Source organism: Narcine bancroftii, chromosome 7 (assembly GCF_036971445.1).
Source record: "Narcine bancroftii isolate sNarBan1 chromosome 7, sNarBan1.hap1, whole genome shotgun sequence".
In the NCBI taxonomy this organism is placed as follows: domain Eukaryota; kingdom Metazoa; phylum Chordata; class Chondrichthyes; order Torpediniformes; family Narcinidae; genus Narcine; species Narcine bancroftii.
The window spans coordinates 164,138,102-164,159,593 of NC_091475.1; the positions used below are offsets into that span (position 1 = coordinate 164,138,102).

General features: G+C 40.6%; 1 protein-coding gene across 9 annotated transcripts in view; it reads left to right on the forward strand.

Annotated features, from left to right (window-relative positions):
* Positions 1 to 21,492, forward strand: part of LOC138739315 (PC3-like endoprotease variant B) — an 827,554-nt gene that overhangs the window by 205,280 nt on the left and 600,782 nt on the right. For all 9 annotated transcript variants that reach the window (XM_069891108.1, XM_069891107.1, XM_069891109.1 and 6 more), the window contains exon 3: positions 5,782 to 5,895. In XM_069891108.1, the coding sequence (XP_069747209.1) occupies positions 5,782 to 5,895 (114 nt within the window). The remainder of the gene's footprint in view (positions 1 to 5,781; positions 5,896 to 21,492) is intronic.

Genomic DNA, 21,492 nt, shown 5'->3' on the forward strand with positions numbered 1-21,492 from the left:
AAGGTGTTATAAGAGCTAAGGAAATCTTCCCCCTGAAGCTTATTGTGAGCATACTGTCACAATGTTGATGTGAATGTTATCTCCGTAACTACATGGTGCAGTAGCAACTAGTCTAGGTGCACAGGCTAGACAAGACATAGCATTTCACCAAGTAAAACAATACATTCACTCAAGACATCCATTTATTCCTTGACCAACCCCCTTGGCTTTCTATCGATCCATTCCACTCAGCTATCTCTCCTGCTAACACTACTGTATGAAATGTTTCGTGGGAAAGAGTGGTATAATGGATTTCCTCTCAAACCAAAAGGCCTATCTGAGAAGATCCATTGTCTACTCCCACATCTTCTGTGGGATGAATGTGGGAGATTAATGCTTCAGGTAAAACTTTCAAGGTGCAAGTGGCTAAGGTTTGCCTCCTGCACATGATGACCTCTCACACACAGCTTTTCTCCTGGTAATTAGACCGAATGCCATCAGGGAACTTTGAAATCCCATCCACCTGTCATTTATTTGGATACCCTGGTAATGTCCAGGGCCAACTCTTCAGTAGATGGTAGCTGGTGCTGTACTAATTGCAACATTGTTTTCTCCACTCTCCAAGGAGCCAAGAGACCACACCTCTGTCATCACTGTCAGGATGGCTGAGGAGATGGTTAGTAGCCTGAAGTTCCAGTGTGTCCTTGAATGGGAGGACCTCACAGCACAGTGAGGTCTTCTTAAGAAGGCACACTAAAGTTTCTGCTTTCTAAACAGATTTGGCATGATATTGAATAATCTTATCACACTTCTACAGGTATACTTTGCAAAGTATACTGACCGGTTGCTTCAAGGTCTAATTTGGAACCACAGAAGGCTGAGTTGTAATATCAGACAAAAAGAATATCAGTGCTTTTATGCATTGCACTTGTGTGTATGACCATAAATTTTCATCATTTTATGAGATAAAGAATTCTGTTGGGAGTAAAAGCTCATATTGAATGATAGTAGAGATTATTTGTTTGTGTCAATAGAAAGGTGATGCATGGCGAGGTTGAACATCATTGGTCACTGGATAAGTAGGATGTATAAAGAGATGTGCTTTTAGTGAGTGGAAGAAAGTTTATGGGAGTTGTCAGAGGTAAGTTTTAACTCGTAGAGTAGTAGGTGTCAGGAACACAATTGGGAGTGGTGAAGGCTGCTACAATAGGGACATACAAAAGATTCTTAGATAGGATTAGGATGCAAGAAGGTTGTGTACAGTAGGGAAAATTCGAAAGAGGTGGAGAAATTTACGTAGGTCAGCACAACATCATGGGCTGAAGTCCCTGCACTGTGCTGTAATATTCTATGTTCTAGTATGGATGTATTTAGATTAAGTGTGACATTAGCATTTAGCAGATACTGCCATTTTATTTTCCCTTCTTGATTTCATGAAATCAATAACCTGCTTGCAGCATTGAATACAGGCATGGAGACCATGTTGGTACTGCTGAATACTACCATCTTCAACCATGCCTTTCCCCTTGTCAGCCATAGGTTTGCTCCTCATGTCTGCAGGGAATCACCTTCAATACAGGGCCTCTCAACTCCAGCATGCCATTCAATGAGGCCTCACGAACCATCCATTTTTTTCAGTGCAATCAACTCCAAAGTCCATCAATTGAGGTGCTTGGAAAAAGCTTTTAAATGCCCGAGCTGAAATTGAGTAAGTGGCACCCATACTGCCTAATTATTCAGGAAACCCTGAATAAATATGGAAAGGCAACAGTTGAGATGAAACAGCTTTACCAAACAGCTTTACCAAATGTGTTGCTGAAAAGAATCTTAGCCATTCAAGAATCCTTTCCACCACTACGAGCCCCACAAACCCAACAAACCCCCTTTCCCCAATAGGTTTCACTGCTCAAAGCACAAAGAGATACAAAATTCACACGAAGGTCAGCAAGTCACCCAGGAGATGGTAAAATGCAGGTATGGTCTTTAAATACAGGGTTTAATAAAAAAAATGAGAAGTTGACCAATAAATGAAATTCTCTTCAAAAACTAATTCAGAGAACACATAGAGTTAATATTTATTAGTTACATCTGGCTCTTCTAAAATTTTGTTGATCAAGGATTTAATTTTATTTTAATAGAGCTTGGTTGAGGATCAAGTTGTAAGAAGCTGGACCTTCTCAGCCACAATCTCAATACCAAGGTACAAAGGGTCACCTCTGACAGGTCAAAGGAGCCTCAGGAGAAAGATTCTAAATTGGTTCAGCTGGTAGGGCATAATTTCTGACCCCCGTCTCCTCTCAAGCTCCACAGAGAAATGAGCAGAAGTCTTCAGGAGTGAAAGTGACCTCCAAAGCGAGGGATTATTTTACTCCTGATTATGGATGTCCAGCAGGAGACTGCAGTTCAGCTACATTTTAATTTGGTAGTAAATCCATGAAAATGGAGGGCCTAAGTACACCGAGCAAACATTTTGCAAGATGGAGTGAGCATGTCAACAGTCTTCTGTGTCTCAGAATCAAAATACACCTTCCAATGCTTGCTTTTTGCTTCTTCCTGCATTGTATCTTTCCAAGTCACGACCTGGAACATTCACACAGCAACTGAAGGAAAAGAGGACAATAAAATATAACCATCTCTCTTCTAGTCAGATGCAATACTAACTCAAAACACATGGCATCATTTAGGGCTAGAATGACAGCTGAAATACCTTTCAGAAGGGAACTGAACACTGCCCCGAGAAATGAAGCTGAAAAAGCTTTAAGAAAACATATTAATCTTTGCTTACTGCAGCCCTCATGAGTGAATTCACTTATTGATAAACTGGTTTGTTATTTTAGAGGCAGAAAACATTTTCAGTAATTATTCCAGTGCAGAAAAGGAGATGGATTAAGTAAAATTACAAAAATAAATTTTACTGCTTTCTCATGAGATGTACTCAACATGACAAAGAAATTCTGATGCAAGAAAAAGAAAATATCCTTAATCATTGATATATTTAATGCCAGGGATTGACAAAGGAAAATTTTATTTCAATGTGATTTAAAATAAGCATCACTGCTCTCACTGGATTTAGAAACATCTGACTTTATTCCAGTGGGGTGCCTCCATACAGGTCATTGTAATTAGCATCTTTTTTTTGGTCCTGGAGGTTGATCAAGAGGAATCAGTGATTTAAAAACACAGTTCCTGCAAAGTACAAAGGAGTACACAGCTGGCACTGAATTTTTAAAGTGCTGAGACCTCCTGATCGAACACTCAGCTCTGAAAAGGATGATGGTTCTTGTTAACTCACTGACAGACCTGCCATTGATGAAATGAGGGGCACCTTACCAATCTGGTGGTCCAGAATATTATATTTCTCTTGCATAGTGGGAAAATAATTGAAACTAAGATTTCCTTCACCAGGTAGGAGAATGTTTAAGTAAAGACCCCCCCCCCAAAAAAAAATTATAGGGGGGTCTTTGCATGAAAAAATATTACAATAATGTTAGCTTTTTTGTTGCATATTGATCCAAAAATCTGTAGGACATTGTAGATTTGTAGCACAAAGTGCTGAAATCTGACCCTATACAAGTCTTAGTTCTGGACTGATCAGTGGCCATCTACCCTTGTGATCTGTTTGTTCTTTCTTTTTGAGGAAAGAGTTATGAGGCTGAAAGCAACATTGTCAAAACCCTGAAGGGTGATTGAATGCACAATCATTGATTGATTAAGTTACTAATGGTTGCAATAATCTGATGTGTTAATATGAATGTGGAGAAATTGCCTAGCTTAGATCAGCCCTTTCTACTTAATTCAGTGCTTACTGGGACCATAAACAGAAAGCTAATAATTTTGGTGAGTCCTGAAATTAAAGATAGGAACTTGAATTCCTGCCATTAGCCCATGATGAATAGAGCTAATGAATACAAGTGAGTGGTAGGAATCTGTGACCAGCTGCATCAAGGCAGGTAATACAGCTCAGATTTAATTGGGAGCAGGTATTGGTGGGCTGTATTACTTTAATTGGTAAGGAGGTTTCTAAATGGAAAGGACAAAGTATAATGGCCAAATTGTGCTGTACAATAGCACTTGGGCTGGGATTGTATGCATTCGTTAATCTGCTGAGGAATGAGGCAATTCTGAACAATTTTCTCAGTGAAACCAACTCCAGAAAGCCTGTCCCTTCTGTTCTCCCTTGGGAAAATGCAAGATTGAAACAGAAAATACCTCTATGGAGGCAATCATTTGCCACGTGTGGAAAATGGATACAGCTGTAAACTATGAAAAAGGATCTTTGTGGTATAATAAAGGATGGAAAAGGAGATAAAGCCAGGGATAAGAGAGTGCCTGTCACTGCTTTAGTGAAGGTATAAAGTGATGACATTTACAGTAACAATTGAGACCGTAAAAAGAACTCAGTACAATTTAAAGACAGAAATTTGATATTCAAAAGACAGGCTGCCATCATTAAAAGTGGACTTAAACTATTAAGCAATTCATTATGATAGAAAGGTTATAGGAACCTCTTAAAATGTTAATGATGCAGTTACTATTATACCAGGAACCATATTTTCTGTTGCAATCAACTGCATCAAGTTGTTGGAAGATACTATAACTGTATACTTAAATAACATGTTGGTTTATAACTAAGAGTGAACTTTAAATGCTAAATCATTAATTTTAAGGGATTATTTAAGAAGCATACCACTTATGCTGTGATAGAATCAAGGTTTGTATGTTTTTTTCACAAATTCTTCTCAGAAATAATGCATCAAGGTGTGTCCAAAAACATGTATCTGCTTTGAATGTCATAAAGTAGTAAATTTATTAAAAAATGAATGAAATAACTGCAAGTTTACTCATATATCCTGCACTGAGTTATGCACCTACAACTGAAAGGTGCAAATGGAACATAATTTTCATAATTCCATATATAATGCTTGAGTATTTCTTTTATGACAGAAAGTTAATTTTGCTTATGGGTTATAATAAAACTGATTTCTCAGCTGCACTTATGCAGATACAAGAATCAATACATACAAGATTTGACATCTTTTGTTTCAAGACAATGGCATGGAAATGAATCCATTTCTTTTTCTAAGGTCAAACTTGGCTATGTAGATACAACATGCACCTCAAGCAGGAAAAATTTAAGAAAAAAATTCTCTTCCGCTCTCGGTACAAGGAAGAAACCAACTGTAGCACCCATGTCTTGCTGGATCAGCATTTAGCCAGCTAGAAATCCCAACCAATGCCATGATGGAATCAGAATCAGTTTCCATTGTCTACCCCACTCAGAATAGTAACTGTTTTTGGAAAAAAAAGACATTTAGATCCCAGTTAACATGTTCAGTAATGTCACTTCAGCCTTGGGTCAGGTTAAATCCTGTGAAATGCTAAATTGATCTAACTTGTACTCAAAAATCTGATGTAGCTGAATTTTAATTTCCACCCAATTATGCTGAGGAAGAACTGAGTACACTTGATACCTCACATACAGCCCATTCATATTTGCAATGATTTCTTCTCTAACTCTCAATCACCATACCCTCTGGCTGCAGATACGTGTATCACTGCTCCATGTAGTCCACACGCAACTTCTAAGCTTCCATTATATGACATTTTTACCTCCATTGAATTTTGAAGAAGCAAGAGTTTCAATTCTAATCTACAGATAATGTAGCCTGACTCATTCTGAGTGGAATGGGTTAACCCTTTGGCAAGGGTAGAGCACGACAATATCATCTGTGTTGTAATATTCTTCATGGTAGCCAATTGCATAGTTCAGTAATTCCATAATCTTCTTTGTGATGCTGTTAGGTTGGAAATCTAAAAGGGTTCCACATCTTGAAGTTACCAAGTGAACGAATCACCAAGAGATCCACGAAACAGAGCACAGATGAGTTGTTGAAACGTCTTTCGCAGGATCCCCAGGTGGGTTTCAAATGTGGATCAATGCTGAACAGTGAGATGGATACTTCTGCTAATGGTTCAGTGCACATTTTCCAAACAATCTTGCCTGCTGCACAACAGAATCTTGGTGTGTTAAATGAGATTCAACTGAGGTTTTGAACCAGTTTCAATGTACGAATAGCAGATTACATGATTACAATCTAATTATCTTCATGTGTCAAACCAATATTCACCAAACTTGACTTTTTTTCTTTTGTTACAATTTAATGAAGTAGCGCATAATAACATATGTTTTTAATTATATTAGCAAAACAAAAAAACTATTTTGTTATTTTACAGAGAAAATGGATTGCCACTTCCTCATGATTCTTTTCTTTGCTTTTAACCATTTCAGTCCACAAGATTTTAAAAATTGTACTAAATCCTGAAAAATGGTTCAATAATTGTATACAAATAATTCCAAACTCTGCTTAGTATTCCAATTTAAATCACCATGATTTTGGAGGGTTAATAACTAATCAGTATATTCTTTATTTCCAAGTTAATTTGGAAAAGAAATCATACCAAGTGCTGAACTATTCTGACCAAAGGTCAATGACCTGAACACAGTTCTCTTTGCACAGATACTCTGTGACCTGCAAAGTTTTGAAAGCATTTGTAAAATGTTAACCTTTGAATCTGTAATAATAAACAAACAAACCATTGTATGGCATTTTCAGTCTAACATCAATATGATGTAGCATGGGATAAGTGAGTGATAAGTTCAAGGTTTTCTCATCCATTCTTTTATCACTGCAATTAAGTGAAAATCAAAGTATAAAAAGTTACAAGGATATCTCAGAGGAATTATACCCTTTTATACAAAGGTGACTGTTTCCAATTAATTTAATTTTGAATCCAGTGCCAATTAAATGCTTTAGTAAGAAATGACATTCTTAGCATTGGCATAAATGGCTACTTAATTTCATACAAATGATATCTTTCTTAATTTGGGATTGTAACTCTGGAGAGATTTAATGATATTTTTGGATGTTCTCATTTAGCATTGGGAAACAACGATCTGCTGGAGGAACTCAACAGGTCAGGCCACATCCATGGGTAGAACTGGTCAGTCACTGTTTTGGTCAAGAACCTTTATCAAACCTTGTAGCACATTAGATGGAGAGTTATGATTAATAGGCTTTAATCACCTCAAGACATCAACACATATTACATGCTGCTGGCCCAGTTCCAAGGCAGGAAACTGAGGGAGGAGTTTGGATGTAACAGCCTTTATAGGGATTTCCGGGAGAGAGGAGTCACAGATTCAGGGCTAGGAGGACTGCCTTTCAGTCAGAGGCATTCTTCCTCTCTCTCTGGCTATTTCCCCCAGGGTTATAACCCATGGTCATGCTCATGGCTATGCCCTTGACCAGCAGATTGTGGCACAGCTCCTCATTCATAAATGAGGATCCCTGGTCGCTATGGATGTAGCAGTGGTATCCAAACAAAGTGAGTATGCTTTGCCATGACTTTATCATGGTGGCTGTGGTCATATCCGGGCAGGGGATGGTGAAAGGAAAACGGGAGTATTTGTCAATGATATTCAGGAAGTATACATTCCTCTTGGTGGACAGGAGGGGGCCCTTGAAGTCCATACTCAGCCGCTCAACGGGGTGTGTGGCTTTGATGAGGTGGGTTTTGTCTGATCGATAGAATTGGGGTTTATACTTGGGACAGACCCTGATATCCTTAACCGAGTAAGGGATGTTATGGGCTTTAACAAAATGGTAGAGCCTGGTGATCCCAGGATGGCAGAGGTTGTTGTGGAGGACTTGGAGATGATCCAGCAGCACGTTGGTACATGTCCCAGGGGACAGGGCATCGGGAGGCTCGTTCAGCTTCCCGGGCCGGTACAAGATCTCGTAGTTGTAGGTGGACAGTTCAATTCTCCACCTCAGGATCATGTCATGCTTAATTTTTCCTCACTGTTTGTTATTGAACATAAATATGACTGCTCATTGGTCAGTCAGCAGGGTGAAAGGTTTTCTGGCCAAGTAGTGCCTCCAGTGGTGCACAGCTTCCACTATGACCTGGGCCTCATTTTTGATGGCTGATTGCTGAAGTTCAGGGTCCTGGAGGGTTTGGGAGAAGAATGCCATGGGCCTGCCCACCTGGTTGAACGTGGCAGCCAGGGCAAATTCAGATGCATCACTCTCCACCTGGAAGGGGATGGATTCGTCTACAGCATGCATCACTGCCTTGGCAAAATTGCCCTTGATGTTTATGAATGCCACTTGGGCTTCTGCCAATGGAGAAAGTGGCCGATTTCACTAAGGGGTGGGTTTTATCCATGAAATTCAGGACCCACTGGGCACATTACAAAAAGACGCCCAAGCACCTTTTTAGGGCCTTGAAGGTATGGGACAATGGGAGTTCCAACAGCGGCCGCATGCAGTCAGTGTCGGGCCCAATGACGCCATTCTCCACCACACAGCCCACGATGGCCAGCTGTGAAGTACTGAACACGCACTTCTTTTGGTTTTATGTTAGGTTGAGCCTTTTGGCTGTCTGGAGAAATTTCTGCAGATTAGTGTCATGATGCTGCTGGTTATGGCCACGGATGGTCACATTTTCCAGATAGGGAAATGCAGCCTTTAGTCTGTAGTCATTCACTGATCAGTCGATCTCCGTCTGGAAGACAGAGACCCCACTGGTGACCCTGAAGGGGACATGGAGGAAGTGGTAGAGTTGGCCGTCTGCCTCGAAGGCAGAGTATGGGCTGTCCTCCAGATGGATTAGGAGTTGGTGGCAGCCGACTTGAGGTCAATGGTGAGAAGACCAGGAACTGGGCGATCTCATTTACCATGTCTGCAATGCGGGGAAGGGAGAAGGCATCCAGCTGGATAAAACAGTTAATGGTCTGGTTGTAGTCGATGACCATGCGGTATTTATCTCTACTCTTGACGACCACCACATGGGCCCTCCATGGGCTGGTGCTGGGTTTAATGATCCCCTCTGCCAGAAGCTGTTTGACCTGCTTTGATGAAGGCTCTGTCCCCGGGGCTGTATCGCTTGCTCTTGTTGGTGACCGGCTTACAGTTGAACAGGGGCAGCAGTGGGACCCAAAGGGTAGATAGACCGCAGATTGTGTTCGGAGGGGGGAATAGGGTGGTTTAAAAATGAGCAGTTGTGCACTATTTGGGGAGGGTGTGGGCCGTCAAACTGCATTTGGATGCACTTTAGCTGGCACTAGATGTCTAGTCCCTGTTTGACTGGTGCGGAGAACTGTGGCATGAAAAGGAGCTTAAAGTTCTTGTACTTCATGCCCCGCACGGTCAGTGTCATGGTGCAGCAGCTGTGGATCTTAGCTGAGTGGGATTTGGAGGCCAGGGAGACTTTGCATTTTGCCAGAGTTACCGCGTAGCGCTACACTGTGCCTGGGTGAATGAAGGTCTCCATGCTCCCCATATCGATTAAACAGTTTATGATGTCACCATTTACCTCAATGTTCATCATGACCTTGGTCAGTTGATGTGGCTGTCCTGATCCACATCGAGGCTAGCATCTGATTGCGGTCTGAGTCGCTGCTTTAGAGTTGGTTTGGGGAGGCTCCTGCCAAAATGGCTGCCTCCGTATTGCACACATGGTGCTGCTCCTCGCTGCTGGAAGTGACACCAGAAGTGGTGTCATCCCCGTTTGCCACCTCCATGGTCCCGCCAAGCTCTTTTCTGCAACCTGAAGTGATGCGGAGGTGAAGCTGGAAGTGGCACGGTCCAAATTGGCAGCGGCTGCTGGCCTCATGGCGCGCTGGAAGTGGGGTTGGGACCTACATACCTTCCCCGCAGGTGAAGCTTGTAGCATTTCAGGCTGGCCAGCTCTTTCGGGGATGCTTGATATGTCTGCAGAAGTAGTACTTTGGGTGCTTGATAGCAACGGTAGTGTCTTGGGATCCTGCATCCAAGATGGCAGTGCCCAAGCTCCCCACATGACGGCTGCATTCCCCGAGGAGAAAACTCTGTGTTCTGCTGCTCTGTCTCAAGCGCTTTAGCCAAGTCAACTACTTCTTTCAGGCTTTGATTGCCCTTTTGCAGGATTCTCTGTCTAATGTGATAAGACTTGAATCCAGCCACATGTGCATCACGTATCAGGTCTTCTAGATGGGCAGCAGAGACTTCTCTGCAATCACAAGCTCACCCCAGCTCCCATAGGTCCCACATGTTCTCATTGACTGAATCACCAGGCACTTGTCTATGACTGCCCAGAAGCAACCTGGCGTAGATGGCATTCATCTGGGTCTGATACTGTTTCTGCAGGAGCTCCATTGTGGCCGAGTAAGTAGTGCAGTCTCTTATCATCTGAAAGAGTCAGTGGACGACCTGAGTGAAGAGTAGATCTCGTTTATCTTTCTCACTCTGCACGTCGTTTTGTCTCATGAAAGCATTGAGGTCATGCAGCCATTGATTGAATTTGACTGGGGTCTCTGGATCTTTAGGGTTGGTGTCCAGTTTATCTGCCCGTATTGCCTTGTCCATGGTCCAAAAATTTAAAGTGATTAAATTGTAGCGCGGTCGATCAAGCACATTAGACAGAGAGTTGTGATTAGTAGGCTTTAATCACCTTAAGACATCAACACATCTCACATATTGCTGTCCCAGTTCCAAGGGAGGTATGGAGGGAGGAGGTTGGGTGTAATAGCCTTTATAGGGATTCTGGGAGGGAAGAGTCACAGGTTCAGGGGGCGGGCCAGTTCATACAATGTATACATACATACAGTGGTTGCACCACAAGATTAAAGTGGGAAACAGAGATATCAACCATATCAAGGGGTCAAAGAGGCAGGCAAAGAGATGATAAGACATTGGACAAAAGGTGGGGGAAAGTGGAGAGAGAGATCAGAGATGGAGAGAAAAGTAATAAAGGAAGTAATTAAAGAAATGGAGACAGATAGAGGTAATTGCAGAAACTGTAAAACTTGTCCCAACATCTTCTCCCTCACCTCAAACCAGGACCACAAACAGAACTTTGAAGTGGGGCAAAGTTTTACATGCAAATCATCTAATCTAATCTCTTGCATTTTGTGTACTTTCTTACATAGAAGCCTACAGCACAGTACAGGCCCTTCAGCCCTTGATGTTGTGCCGACTCGTATATTAAGTTTTAAAAATGTACTAAGCCCGCCCTACTCCATAACTCTCTATTCTTCTTCTATCCATGTGCCTGTCAAAGAGTTTCTTAAATGCTCCAAATGTGTCAGCCTCCACCACCATCCATGGCAAGAGATTCCAGGCACCCACAACTCTCTGTGTAAATAAACTTTCCCCTGATGCCTCCTTTAAATATCCCTCCCTTCACTTTGTACATATGTCCTTCGGTGTTTGCTATTCCTGCCCTGGGAAAAAGACACTGGCTCTCCACCCTATCTATATCTCAAATTGGTGAAGTAGAACGCAAACTTATTTGTCACTTTGCTGAAAACCTGCACTCTGTCTGTGCCGCTAAACTTTAACCCCCAGTAACCAGCCATTTCAATACCCTTCACCATTCTCACACATATATGTCATACCTAACATCATCCAGTCCCAGGGTGAGGCCAAAAGTAAGCCCGAGGAGAAACACATCATGTTCTTCCTGAACAGCCTTAAACCAATGGCATGAACTTCAATTTTCATCTAATTGATTCCAAAGTTTCCATCTTTAACTTTTCCCATTCTTACTTTTCTCTCACACCTCCTTACCTCCCAATTGTCTCTCCCTCCACCTACCTTTCCATATCTTCCACCTGTCTAGTACCCTTTCCCTTTTCCCTCTCTCCAGGTTCCTTACCCCTTTATGTTGTTGATACCTCCTCTTCCTACTTCCGTCTTGATAAAGGTTCTCCACCTGAAACGTTACCTGGCATTTCTACCCATGGAAGCTGACTGACCCCCTGAGTTCCTGTGACAGCTCACCTTGTGCTCACGATTCCATAATCTGCGTTTTTTTTGTGTTTCTCAAATAACATTGGTGACTGTTATTAACATCTACTGCCATCTCCTTTGATAAAAGCAAGAAGTGTATCCCTGGATCACAGAATTATAAATCAAGTTAAAATGAAACCAATGCCAAGTGATCTGTGAAGTTGGAACTTGCCACTAAATAAATATTTCCAAAAATCACAAAACAAAGTCGACGTCATTAATCTTTACCAATTCAATTAGCTGATGAAATCACAAGGAGTGTATCTTTTTTTTAATACTTAATGAGCATAAACAGAGAGATAAGCAATTTTAATTCTGTTGCTTCATAACATTTTCTCAGCAAGAGCAAAAAAAATGATTATTCTGCAAGCTCAATGAGACGTTGGAGGAATGCCGTAAGTTAGGCCATGTTTGTAGAGAGAAGTGGATGGTCAGCATTTCATGATGGGTCCTGATTTCAAGATGAAGTGGAAAGGGGAGATAACAAGCATAAAAAGAAGGGAGGAAAGGCTCAGTCAATAGGATACTGAAGAGATGAAGATGGGAGAGGTGCAGTGAGGAGGCAGGCTGGGGAGTAGGGGTGAAAAGCACAGATGATGTGGGGGATGAGTAAAAAGCAAGAACCAGGAGGGGCAAAGAGAATGGGAGCAATTGAAAGATGGTTGGAAATAATTGAACAAGATCAGGGTAGAGGTCACCTGAAATTGGAAGATTATATGGTTGAAATTCATCACCTTTGGTTTCCGTGCTACTGCACTGAGGCAATGGCTAGACTAAAGGATAGAATTGTGGAGACAGATGGTTATTTTGCAGACATCCCACCCCCCTAACTCCCCAATAATTATAATTTAATGTTCTGGGATTGTATTATGCAAACTTCAAGAGATTAAATGGATTTGGGTAACATCCAAGATAACAGAATTTTTTCACATTCTGAAGACAACATGTGTATTCTCTGTCTTGTATTATTTTGATTTATTGAATTTCATAGAAAAATAATTTTTAAATATCATTTCTATGGCATGTTCAGCACAACAAATAGAACTGAAAGGAACGAGTTGTTCTCACTGCATAATAACTGAAGGAAAATAGAAGAAATGTGATCATTTGATAATCTGTTCTTGTGTGTTAATGCCTGCAACATTATGATTCAAAAAATAATGAGTAAATTACCCAAAAGGCAACAGTTTCATTTTTTTGCTGGTAGTGGTGGCTTAATGTGATTCAATAGATGCTTACTAATCAAATGTTTTCTGTTGAATCTTTTTTTTCTATAAAAACACAAGTGATAGCTAAGAATGAAGGGTAGTGTTATTTATGAGCACTCTTTCATAAATTGTTTTATGTGCCTTCAGATATGACAGCAATCTGTTTATAAAACTGGCTCCTGAGGGAGAAATAAAATATTAAAACAAACCAGTGAAATATGGCCTGGATCAATGGTGGTATAAGAAGAAAGACTCCACACTCTCTTATGTGGGTTCATGTATGTGTGCACATCTGAGTTGATGAGAATGTAATTGGGAGGTTGAGAAGAAAGGCAGTAAAATTCAGCTCAAGTCCATGCGTTTTATTATTGGCTTCTTTGGTTGCTGAATCAGTTCTGATGTGGAATCTAATGTGCTTGCTTTTCTGGTGTGAGTCATGGTTGATGTCAAATTGATGGAGGAGGCATTCTCACATGTGCAGCAAATGTCAGGCTTGTACAGTAACTATGCAGATTTAACACTAGTGCTGTTATTTTGGAGTGTATTTTCCAACTGACACTGGTTGTTTAACCTAAAATGTTGAGCACATGGTCGGCAGTTGAAACGCCATTGCTATTTCAAGGACTCCATCTGCACACAGGTAAACTGCTCATTGATTTCTATAGCTGTGGCTGTTTTTCAGAGCTTGATGTTTTCTGGATCTCCTTTAGGATACTAAAGTCAACAGAGTGCAGGAGCAAGAGGACCTCGTTCAAGGATTCTGCTTAGATTGGTTGCTTCTATAGGTGTGTGTAGTTGTGGGTGTGGCAATGAAGTTAGTAAGTCTCCTTGGAATACAGCATATATTTGGGAGCCAATGGGTTGTGGTGCATTGATCCGTTGGTAGTGCAGATGATTGAATCTGCCATTTAGAGGTGCATGTGTGTGAAATTGATTTAACTTCCTTTCCTACTGCATCCAGGTCCATAGCCCTTTGCCAGTACTATTGACCTGCACAGTTATTACCCATCACTATCTTTGCAGAGTTTACTGGAGAGCTCCTTGGTCCTAGAGGATAGACCACTTCTTTCCATCCCACCACTTCCTTCACCTGAGGATTGTGATTTTCAACAGGTAGTGCTGCTGCGTCTCAACTGCAGTCGCCCCAACTTGAACCCGATCTCCAATGCTGTTAGTGAGGAGCTTCTACGTCCTCCTTGTGACTGCATGGGATTCTCTCGGCATGCTGGTTTCTTCCCACATCCCAACAATATACTGAAGGTCATTGTAAATGACCCCATTAATAAAAACAGAAAAAAAGGGGGAGTTGATGGGCATATGAGGGAATCAGTTGCAGGGTGAGATGGAAATCAAAGGAGATGATGTACTGCATGTAGTTCAACTGGAAAGTCTGCAAATGCTGGGGCTGAGTGCAATCTGAAAGGCCCATGCCCAAAATGTTGGTTAATCTTTACTTCTAAAGATGCTATGTGACCTGCTGAGTTTCTCCATCAGGGTTGGGTTGACATATGTAATTGGCTCTGCTGGAAGTTGGTAAGGACTCAATGGGCTGAATATGTTGTAATAAGGTAGTTAATTCAGCATTAAAAAAAATTCTAGAACTGTTCTTCCTTGAACAGTGATGTTCATTTCCCCAGTCAACACTGATTATCAAGTGTCTATCAACACGAGCATCAAAGACCAAGCACCTCTCCTTTAAGCTGCTTCACTGGCTTTATTTATTGCAGCTGAGATTTATTTGTGTCAGCCACTGGGAAGGATGAGCCACTGCCTAGGTGTGAACAATGAAAGGAAGATCAGAAAATTGTAGATGCATGGGACTGAACTGGAATGTAGAAACATGGTGTCGATTGAGATAGAAACAGTGTTAATATATCAGCAAAGTGACTTTTCACCGAAACATTCAACATCACAGTTAATGGTGGCCACATATAACAATCATCTAAATGAACAGGTATGTTGCCAAGATTAGACACCCAGGTGTATTGGTTCTGGTGAATTGTGATCCTGGTATGGAGATAAGAGGGAATCATATTCATCTTCCTATTAAATATCAGAAGCTCTAAAATTAGCCTTTCTTGTTTCTTATTTCTCACACTAAACTAGAAGACATCAGATGCATTAAAAAAAAATTAAAAATCACAAAACTTCACACAGCCATGAAAGTTTTCCTTTCTACTAAATGTTCTATCTTGTCAAATTTAGTTCTGTTGATGTGAATTTTGTTGTTTGTTATTTGACAAGCACGTTGCTTAAGATTGGACTGTGTTGATTTCAATACTTAAGTCTTTATGAAACTGAGTTGTAAAATATACCTCTTGTTATTGCAGACTCTTTGGAATAGTGCACACATAATTATCACAAATGTGGGACCTGTCATTATGGTAGTGTGGTTCTATACTTTTGTTATCACTGTCCAACATTTTTTTTCCCCCAACAGCAATTAGGCTCTTGAACTTCCCCATGTAACTCTAACCCCAACCATAAATTACTTTGGGACCACCAAATGTCCTGTCTGCACTTTGAAATTTCACTTTTATTTCTTGCACTAACTGCAACTGTGAATATTTACTTATCCATCCTTTTATATTTATTATATATTTTTCTGTCTTAGCATATTGTGCTGGTTTAATTTATGCAATTGTAGTGGGTGTATCTTGTGCATCCTTATGGCTGCAGCAAGCAAGAATGTTGACTCATTTGTACATTGTACTTATTTACATGACAAACTCTCATTGTCAGTATAATCTCAAACAGCAAGCTAAGGCTTGAAGCAATGACCTTCATAAAATTCAAATTTCCCAGAATACAGGGAGCAGCTTTTTTGAGTAAGGATTCTATTGAAGGAAGACTCCACAAGTAAGCCTAGCCCAGGATAGTAAAAATAGGTGGGCTACAAAATAATTTTGGATGGGACATTTCCCCATGTTCTATGAGGTCTTAAATGTTTTGATTATATAATTGGACCTTGATAGCTTCATACTCCGATAGACTTGGCTTATGTTCAGGCAACTATGAGAATGTAAGGAATAGGAGCAAGAATCAGGCATGTGGTCACTCAGAAGATGAACAAAAACTGCTGTGGTGATACTAATATGTGAATGCCAATGAATAGCTGGCCCATCCCCACTGGTGACTCACTCCCTGGTAATTCCTCCCTTTGTGACCTTGGGAGAAAGGTCGACCTCCCTCTTCCTGTCCTCAGTCGGCACTTGGAATCAGGCAGCTACAAGTCTAAAGTAAATTAAAGCCTATCATTCCTCACTCTACAGCTTTGGAGTTGTTGATAGAGCCTATCAACTGCACATACTGGAATCATTAGTGAACAAGGAGGAACTGGAGGGAGTCAGTTGGTCAGCAAGCATTCGTGGAGAGAAATAGTCAATCAACATTACCAGTCAGGAGCCTTTAATGAGATTAAAATGGGAAGGGGAGATATCAGATATATAAATAAGGGAAAAGGGAGGGAGGGGATAGAATGGAGAGAAATAGAAAGGAGAGGTGATGAGGGAGGTAGGGGAGGAGGTGACCCAAAATTTACATTGCCATTTAATAACTTCAGAAAGCCTCAATGTTCAAATGAACAAGGTAGCACATTGCTAATGTTGGCAACCAAGTCATTCCACTTTCCTGCCTTATTCTTATGACATTTGATTATCCTAAACCCAAAAAGTCTGCCTATCTCAGCTTTGCATCAGCTTCACTACCTAACATCTTTAGCCCTTTGGGGTTGGGAAATCCAAAAATTCCTATTCTTCTCAGAAGATATTTTTCATCTCCTCAGGGTTAACTACTATCAGATCATTTTTCCTGAAAATGTGTTCATTGGTTCCACAGTGGAAAATATCCTCAAGACATCTCCAAACTCATCTCTCATTTTTCTAAATTCCAGGCAGTGTAGACAACATTACCTGCAGGGCAGCCAGCTCTTCCCAGAACAGTCAGCTCAAAGCACAGGAAAGATATTATCAATGCTACCTCCACGCAGTCCTCTAAATCCTCTCTCTATTTATCAGGTGGAAAGAGAAAAGATTCAAAAACGTTCTCAAAGACAGTTTGAAAAATGTGCCATATCTCCACTGACTCCTGGGAATCAACCACTCAGAGTGAAGAAGGAGCATTATAATGAGAGCTAAAAAGATAGTGTCTACATATCACAGCACTGAGAAGCTGAACATTAATAGTGAAGGAAGCATACCTCCTCCTCCCATAACTACCCATATCTCTGCCCAGTCAAGCACCTCTTGCCCTATCACTACCGAAGGATTTTGGTCCCATGTTAGAATCATTGGTCCCATGTTAGAATCATAAGTCCCACTGAAATGGGGTGTATATCAAGCATTTATTCTTAATCCTATGAGATGGTCTAGAAAAATAAGAGTACCTCATCCATTACCTTTCGGGAAAACAAAAATATGAAGCACTCATTTCCTCCACTGAATCTATCCTAAAGCAGTTAATAGATTTGTTTAGCATGAATTCCCTTTCACAAAGCTTTATTCATTCTACCTATCATGTTATGCTTTTCTATGTGCTCTGTTGCACCTTTCTTAAAAATAGTTCCCTATTCTTTAGCAACAGGTCTGCAGTTCAAAGTTCTCTTGATCTCACCCTCCCCCATGCTATCCTGATTAGTGATATTATATTTGGTACTTTGCCAAGCTCTGGAACTCTTCCAGAACCAAAGAAACAAGCCTGAAAATGCCTGATCTCATCTGATCTTGGAAGCTAAGCAGGCCTAGGAATACCAGGTGCTGTTGGCCTTTTTAGGGTGGCACGGTTGGTGTAGCAGTTAGTGCATTGCTTTGTCAGCCTCAGCGAGCAGTGTTCGAATACAGTCTGTAAGGAGCTGGTACACTTTTCCTGTGTCTGCATGGGTTTTCCCTGGGGGCTTTGGTTTCTTCCCACCTTTTAAAAACATACTTGGGGTGTTGGTCAATCAAGTGTAATTGGGGAGCACAGGGTCATTGCCGAAATGGCCTGTTACCATATGATATGCGTGCATGTATGTCTAAATCACAGCCACATCTTTTAGACTCCAAGGATGAAGGTAATTATTTGTCAATCCTTGGACTATTATCTGCTTAAAACTTTTTCTCTGGTGACACTGTTTTACATTCCTCCTTTTTTAACCCCAATGATTTATTATTTTGGCAAGCTCTTTGTGTCTTCATCTATTAACAGATGTATAAAATATTAGATTGAACATCTCTGCCATTTCCTTTCTCCTCAGCATTATCCCCCTGTCTCAGTTTCTCAAGGTATTATCTTGCACTATTTTATATGATTGTCAAAGATTATGCAATTTTGTTTTCAAATTTCTTCCTAGATTAAAACACACTAAAGTACTGGAGGGACCCAGTCAGTCTTTCCAGCATCCATAAAAATCAAAGATATATTGCCGACTTTTTGGGCCTGAGCCCAGAAGGCCAGCTTGTCTGTAGACTTTCGTGTTTCACTTCTCCCTAGATTATTTGTTTTATCAACTTTTATTCATGTTCTATCATTTTCAAAAAACTAAAAAGCGGGTGAGAAGGAAAGAAAGCCAAGGAATCCAGTGGGGAAATGGGGCTGAAAAGGAATTGGAGCAAAGAGGAGAAAAGTGAGAATTGGTGGGGGCCTAGGTGGAATTGAATGGGAAAGAGGACAAAACAGAAAAAAAAGGGTGGAAAGGGGAAAGAACAGAAGAGATATTACCTGACATTAGAAAATTCTAATGATCCCATATTAGAATCATGTTAACTGGCCAGGCAGTATATGGAGTGTTGTTCCCCTAGTTTACCTTGGGCCTCAGTCTGCCATTGGATAAGGGCCAGGAAAGGTGGGTCACAGTGAGAATGGGAAGGGAAGTTGAAGTGGCATGAATCTGAGATCTCAGGATTCTTCTGCTCATTCTCCCTTTCCCACTCCATCTGCTTTCTATACAACCACTGTATCTCTGCTTTACTGATTCCCACAATGGCACCCTTTAGTCTTCTAATCACCCACTCCATCTCTTTGACTCCTCTCCTTCACCTGACCCCTCTTGCCTCTCTTCTTTTGTCTGGCATCTGCAATCTTCTGCCTCTGTCTGTCACACCATCTCTTGCTGGTCCACCAACCCCATATGGGCCCATGTCCTGCTCCTTCCATCCTGTCCTCTTGGTATTGACTTCTCTCTGCACATCTAGTCTTGATGAAGGGCTCCAGCTCAAGATGCTGCTCAGTCACTGAGTTCCTCTTGCAGATTGTGTTTACCTTGGTTAAATGGTGTTAATACAGATACATGATGGGCATCCTGAACATGGTTGGCTGAAAGACTTGTGTCTGTGCAACTGTGAATTTATCCCTGGCAGCACTCTTAACTGTGTCAGTGTATCCATGATTGACTACTTAGAGGGGAGTTTGGGCAGATGGGGTCAGAGAACTCATGCAGAAGGCAAGTTTATAGCCATCTGCAAAGTGATTTCCCCAAAGCATCTTCAGAGGTGCCACATCCTAGTCACATAGTGGAACTCTCTGATGTGTTTGAAGCTGCAGGCTGAGAGATGCTGGATTCTTCAGAAATAAATTCTACTGCTCTCCATTGAACTCAACATCATATTGATTCTGAACTTCTTTGCTGCACTCAGTGCAGCCACAGGAAATCTCTGCAATTGATCCTGCTTTTCACAGACAGGACAAGGGTCAAATCTCATTTCCAGGAATAATTTTGGTGGGCTAAGTATGGATTGAAATGATGAGTCTACTGGGACAATCCCACTTGTGGATTTTAAGGGTGAGGAAGAGGTGGGCTCTGCATGGTTGGGGACTGAGGCTGAGGTAGTACAGATAGTGAGAAATGTATCGAGTTTGGTTTAATCAGAGAGAAAATTGATATATGCAATCAAATTGTTTGCCAGTTTGTATTACACAAGTAGGAATTTAAAACCAAAAATCTAAATACATTTTTGGAGAAAAAATATTTTTCAGTGCAAACACTTTTACTTTCAAATTACTTTGCAAAAGAAAAGAATACAAATTGCAAATCATTTCTGCCAATGGTCCTCTCTAACTTTCAATGTTGCATTGTTTCTGCAGGTTTTGCAGTGCGTTTTTGTCATGTCCCTGTTTGTTAACTTAGGAAAAAAAATGTAAATTGAATTATTTGCTACCTACTTTTTTTAACAAAAAAACTTCTGAAAATCAATAGATTTGAAAAGGATTGTAAGCTTTTCTCATAAATTCTGTTCATTATAGTTTGAGTAACTTATTTTGAGACAGCAGATAACCATCCTTGAAAAGAATACTGAATATGTGCTAGAGAATCAAATTCAACACTGGGATGTGTGTGTGTGTGTGTGTGTGTGTGTGTGTGTGTGTGTGTGTGTGTGTGTGTGTGTGTGTGTGTGTGTGTGTGTGTGTGTGTGTGTGTGTGTGTGTGTGTGTGTGCATATATATATATATATATATAATGTGTGTGTGCATATAAATATATATTTGTCAGTTATTGTATTTGAAATCAAGAGTAAAATTCCAATTTTTATGAAAAGCAGCCCAATGGGAGTATTGGATAACAATCTGTCCTCACAGCAGCGATGAAACTGATGTTTGCCACTTTTTGCTAGTCAGTAGCTGAATGGTTAGAGGATATGATTGAAAGCAAGTGTGAAACAAGAGTTTTGCAAAGAAATTTACAGAAAGGAAAAGGAGGCCCCCTGGGATAGGTCTCACTACCTGCCAGCTCAGCTTGTTAACACATAACCTTAAATATGTGTTGAAATCACATTGTGTGTTTCCATAGCTATTTACACTTCTTGTTAGTGAGAGTGAGTGGTAAAACCATGGAGCAACAACACTGACAACATTTAACACAGACGACTGCAAGTTAAACTGATCCCTGTCAGGTTTCACTGTTGAACCTGCACCACACACCACAAACACTCAAACTGCCAGCAAAGCTTTGATCTGCAGAAACAGAAGTTGGCCAGAAAGTACTGTAAGAACAAATCTAATTGAAATTGTGATCCTGCTTTGGTTTATACCCTGCCTATCACTCTTTTACTTGCTTGATTTCTCGGTTTCAATATTTCTGTAAATAAACTACAATCTGAGCATGGGCTTACAAATTACATTAAAAGTTGTTGATGCAAGTAACAAAATCCATTAGCAACTGGCCAAGAAATTAAGCTTCATCAGGGCCACTGGAAATTCTCATCGAGTACAGGATTATTTGATGAGAAAAATATATTCCCTTAAATGACAATCTAATGCTTTTATCTTTTGAAATCATCCTTTGAGATTATGATTTAATCCTACGTTTAACCAAGGTTTTGTCTCTTCAAGCAAACGTAAAAGTACCACATTTTAAAATTTGGAAATATGAAAATTAAAACCAGCTGAATCATCAATAAAATCAATGGGCTAACAAGAAGCACTGCAGATGCTCGAAAACCATTTGATGGATCATCAAGATTTGTCTGCTGTTAGCAAAGCAACATCAGGAATATAAG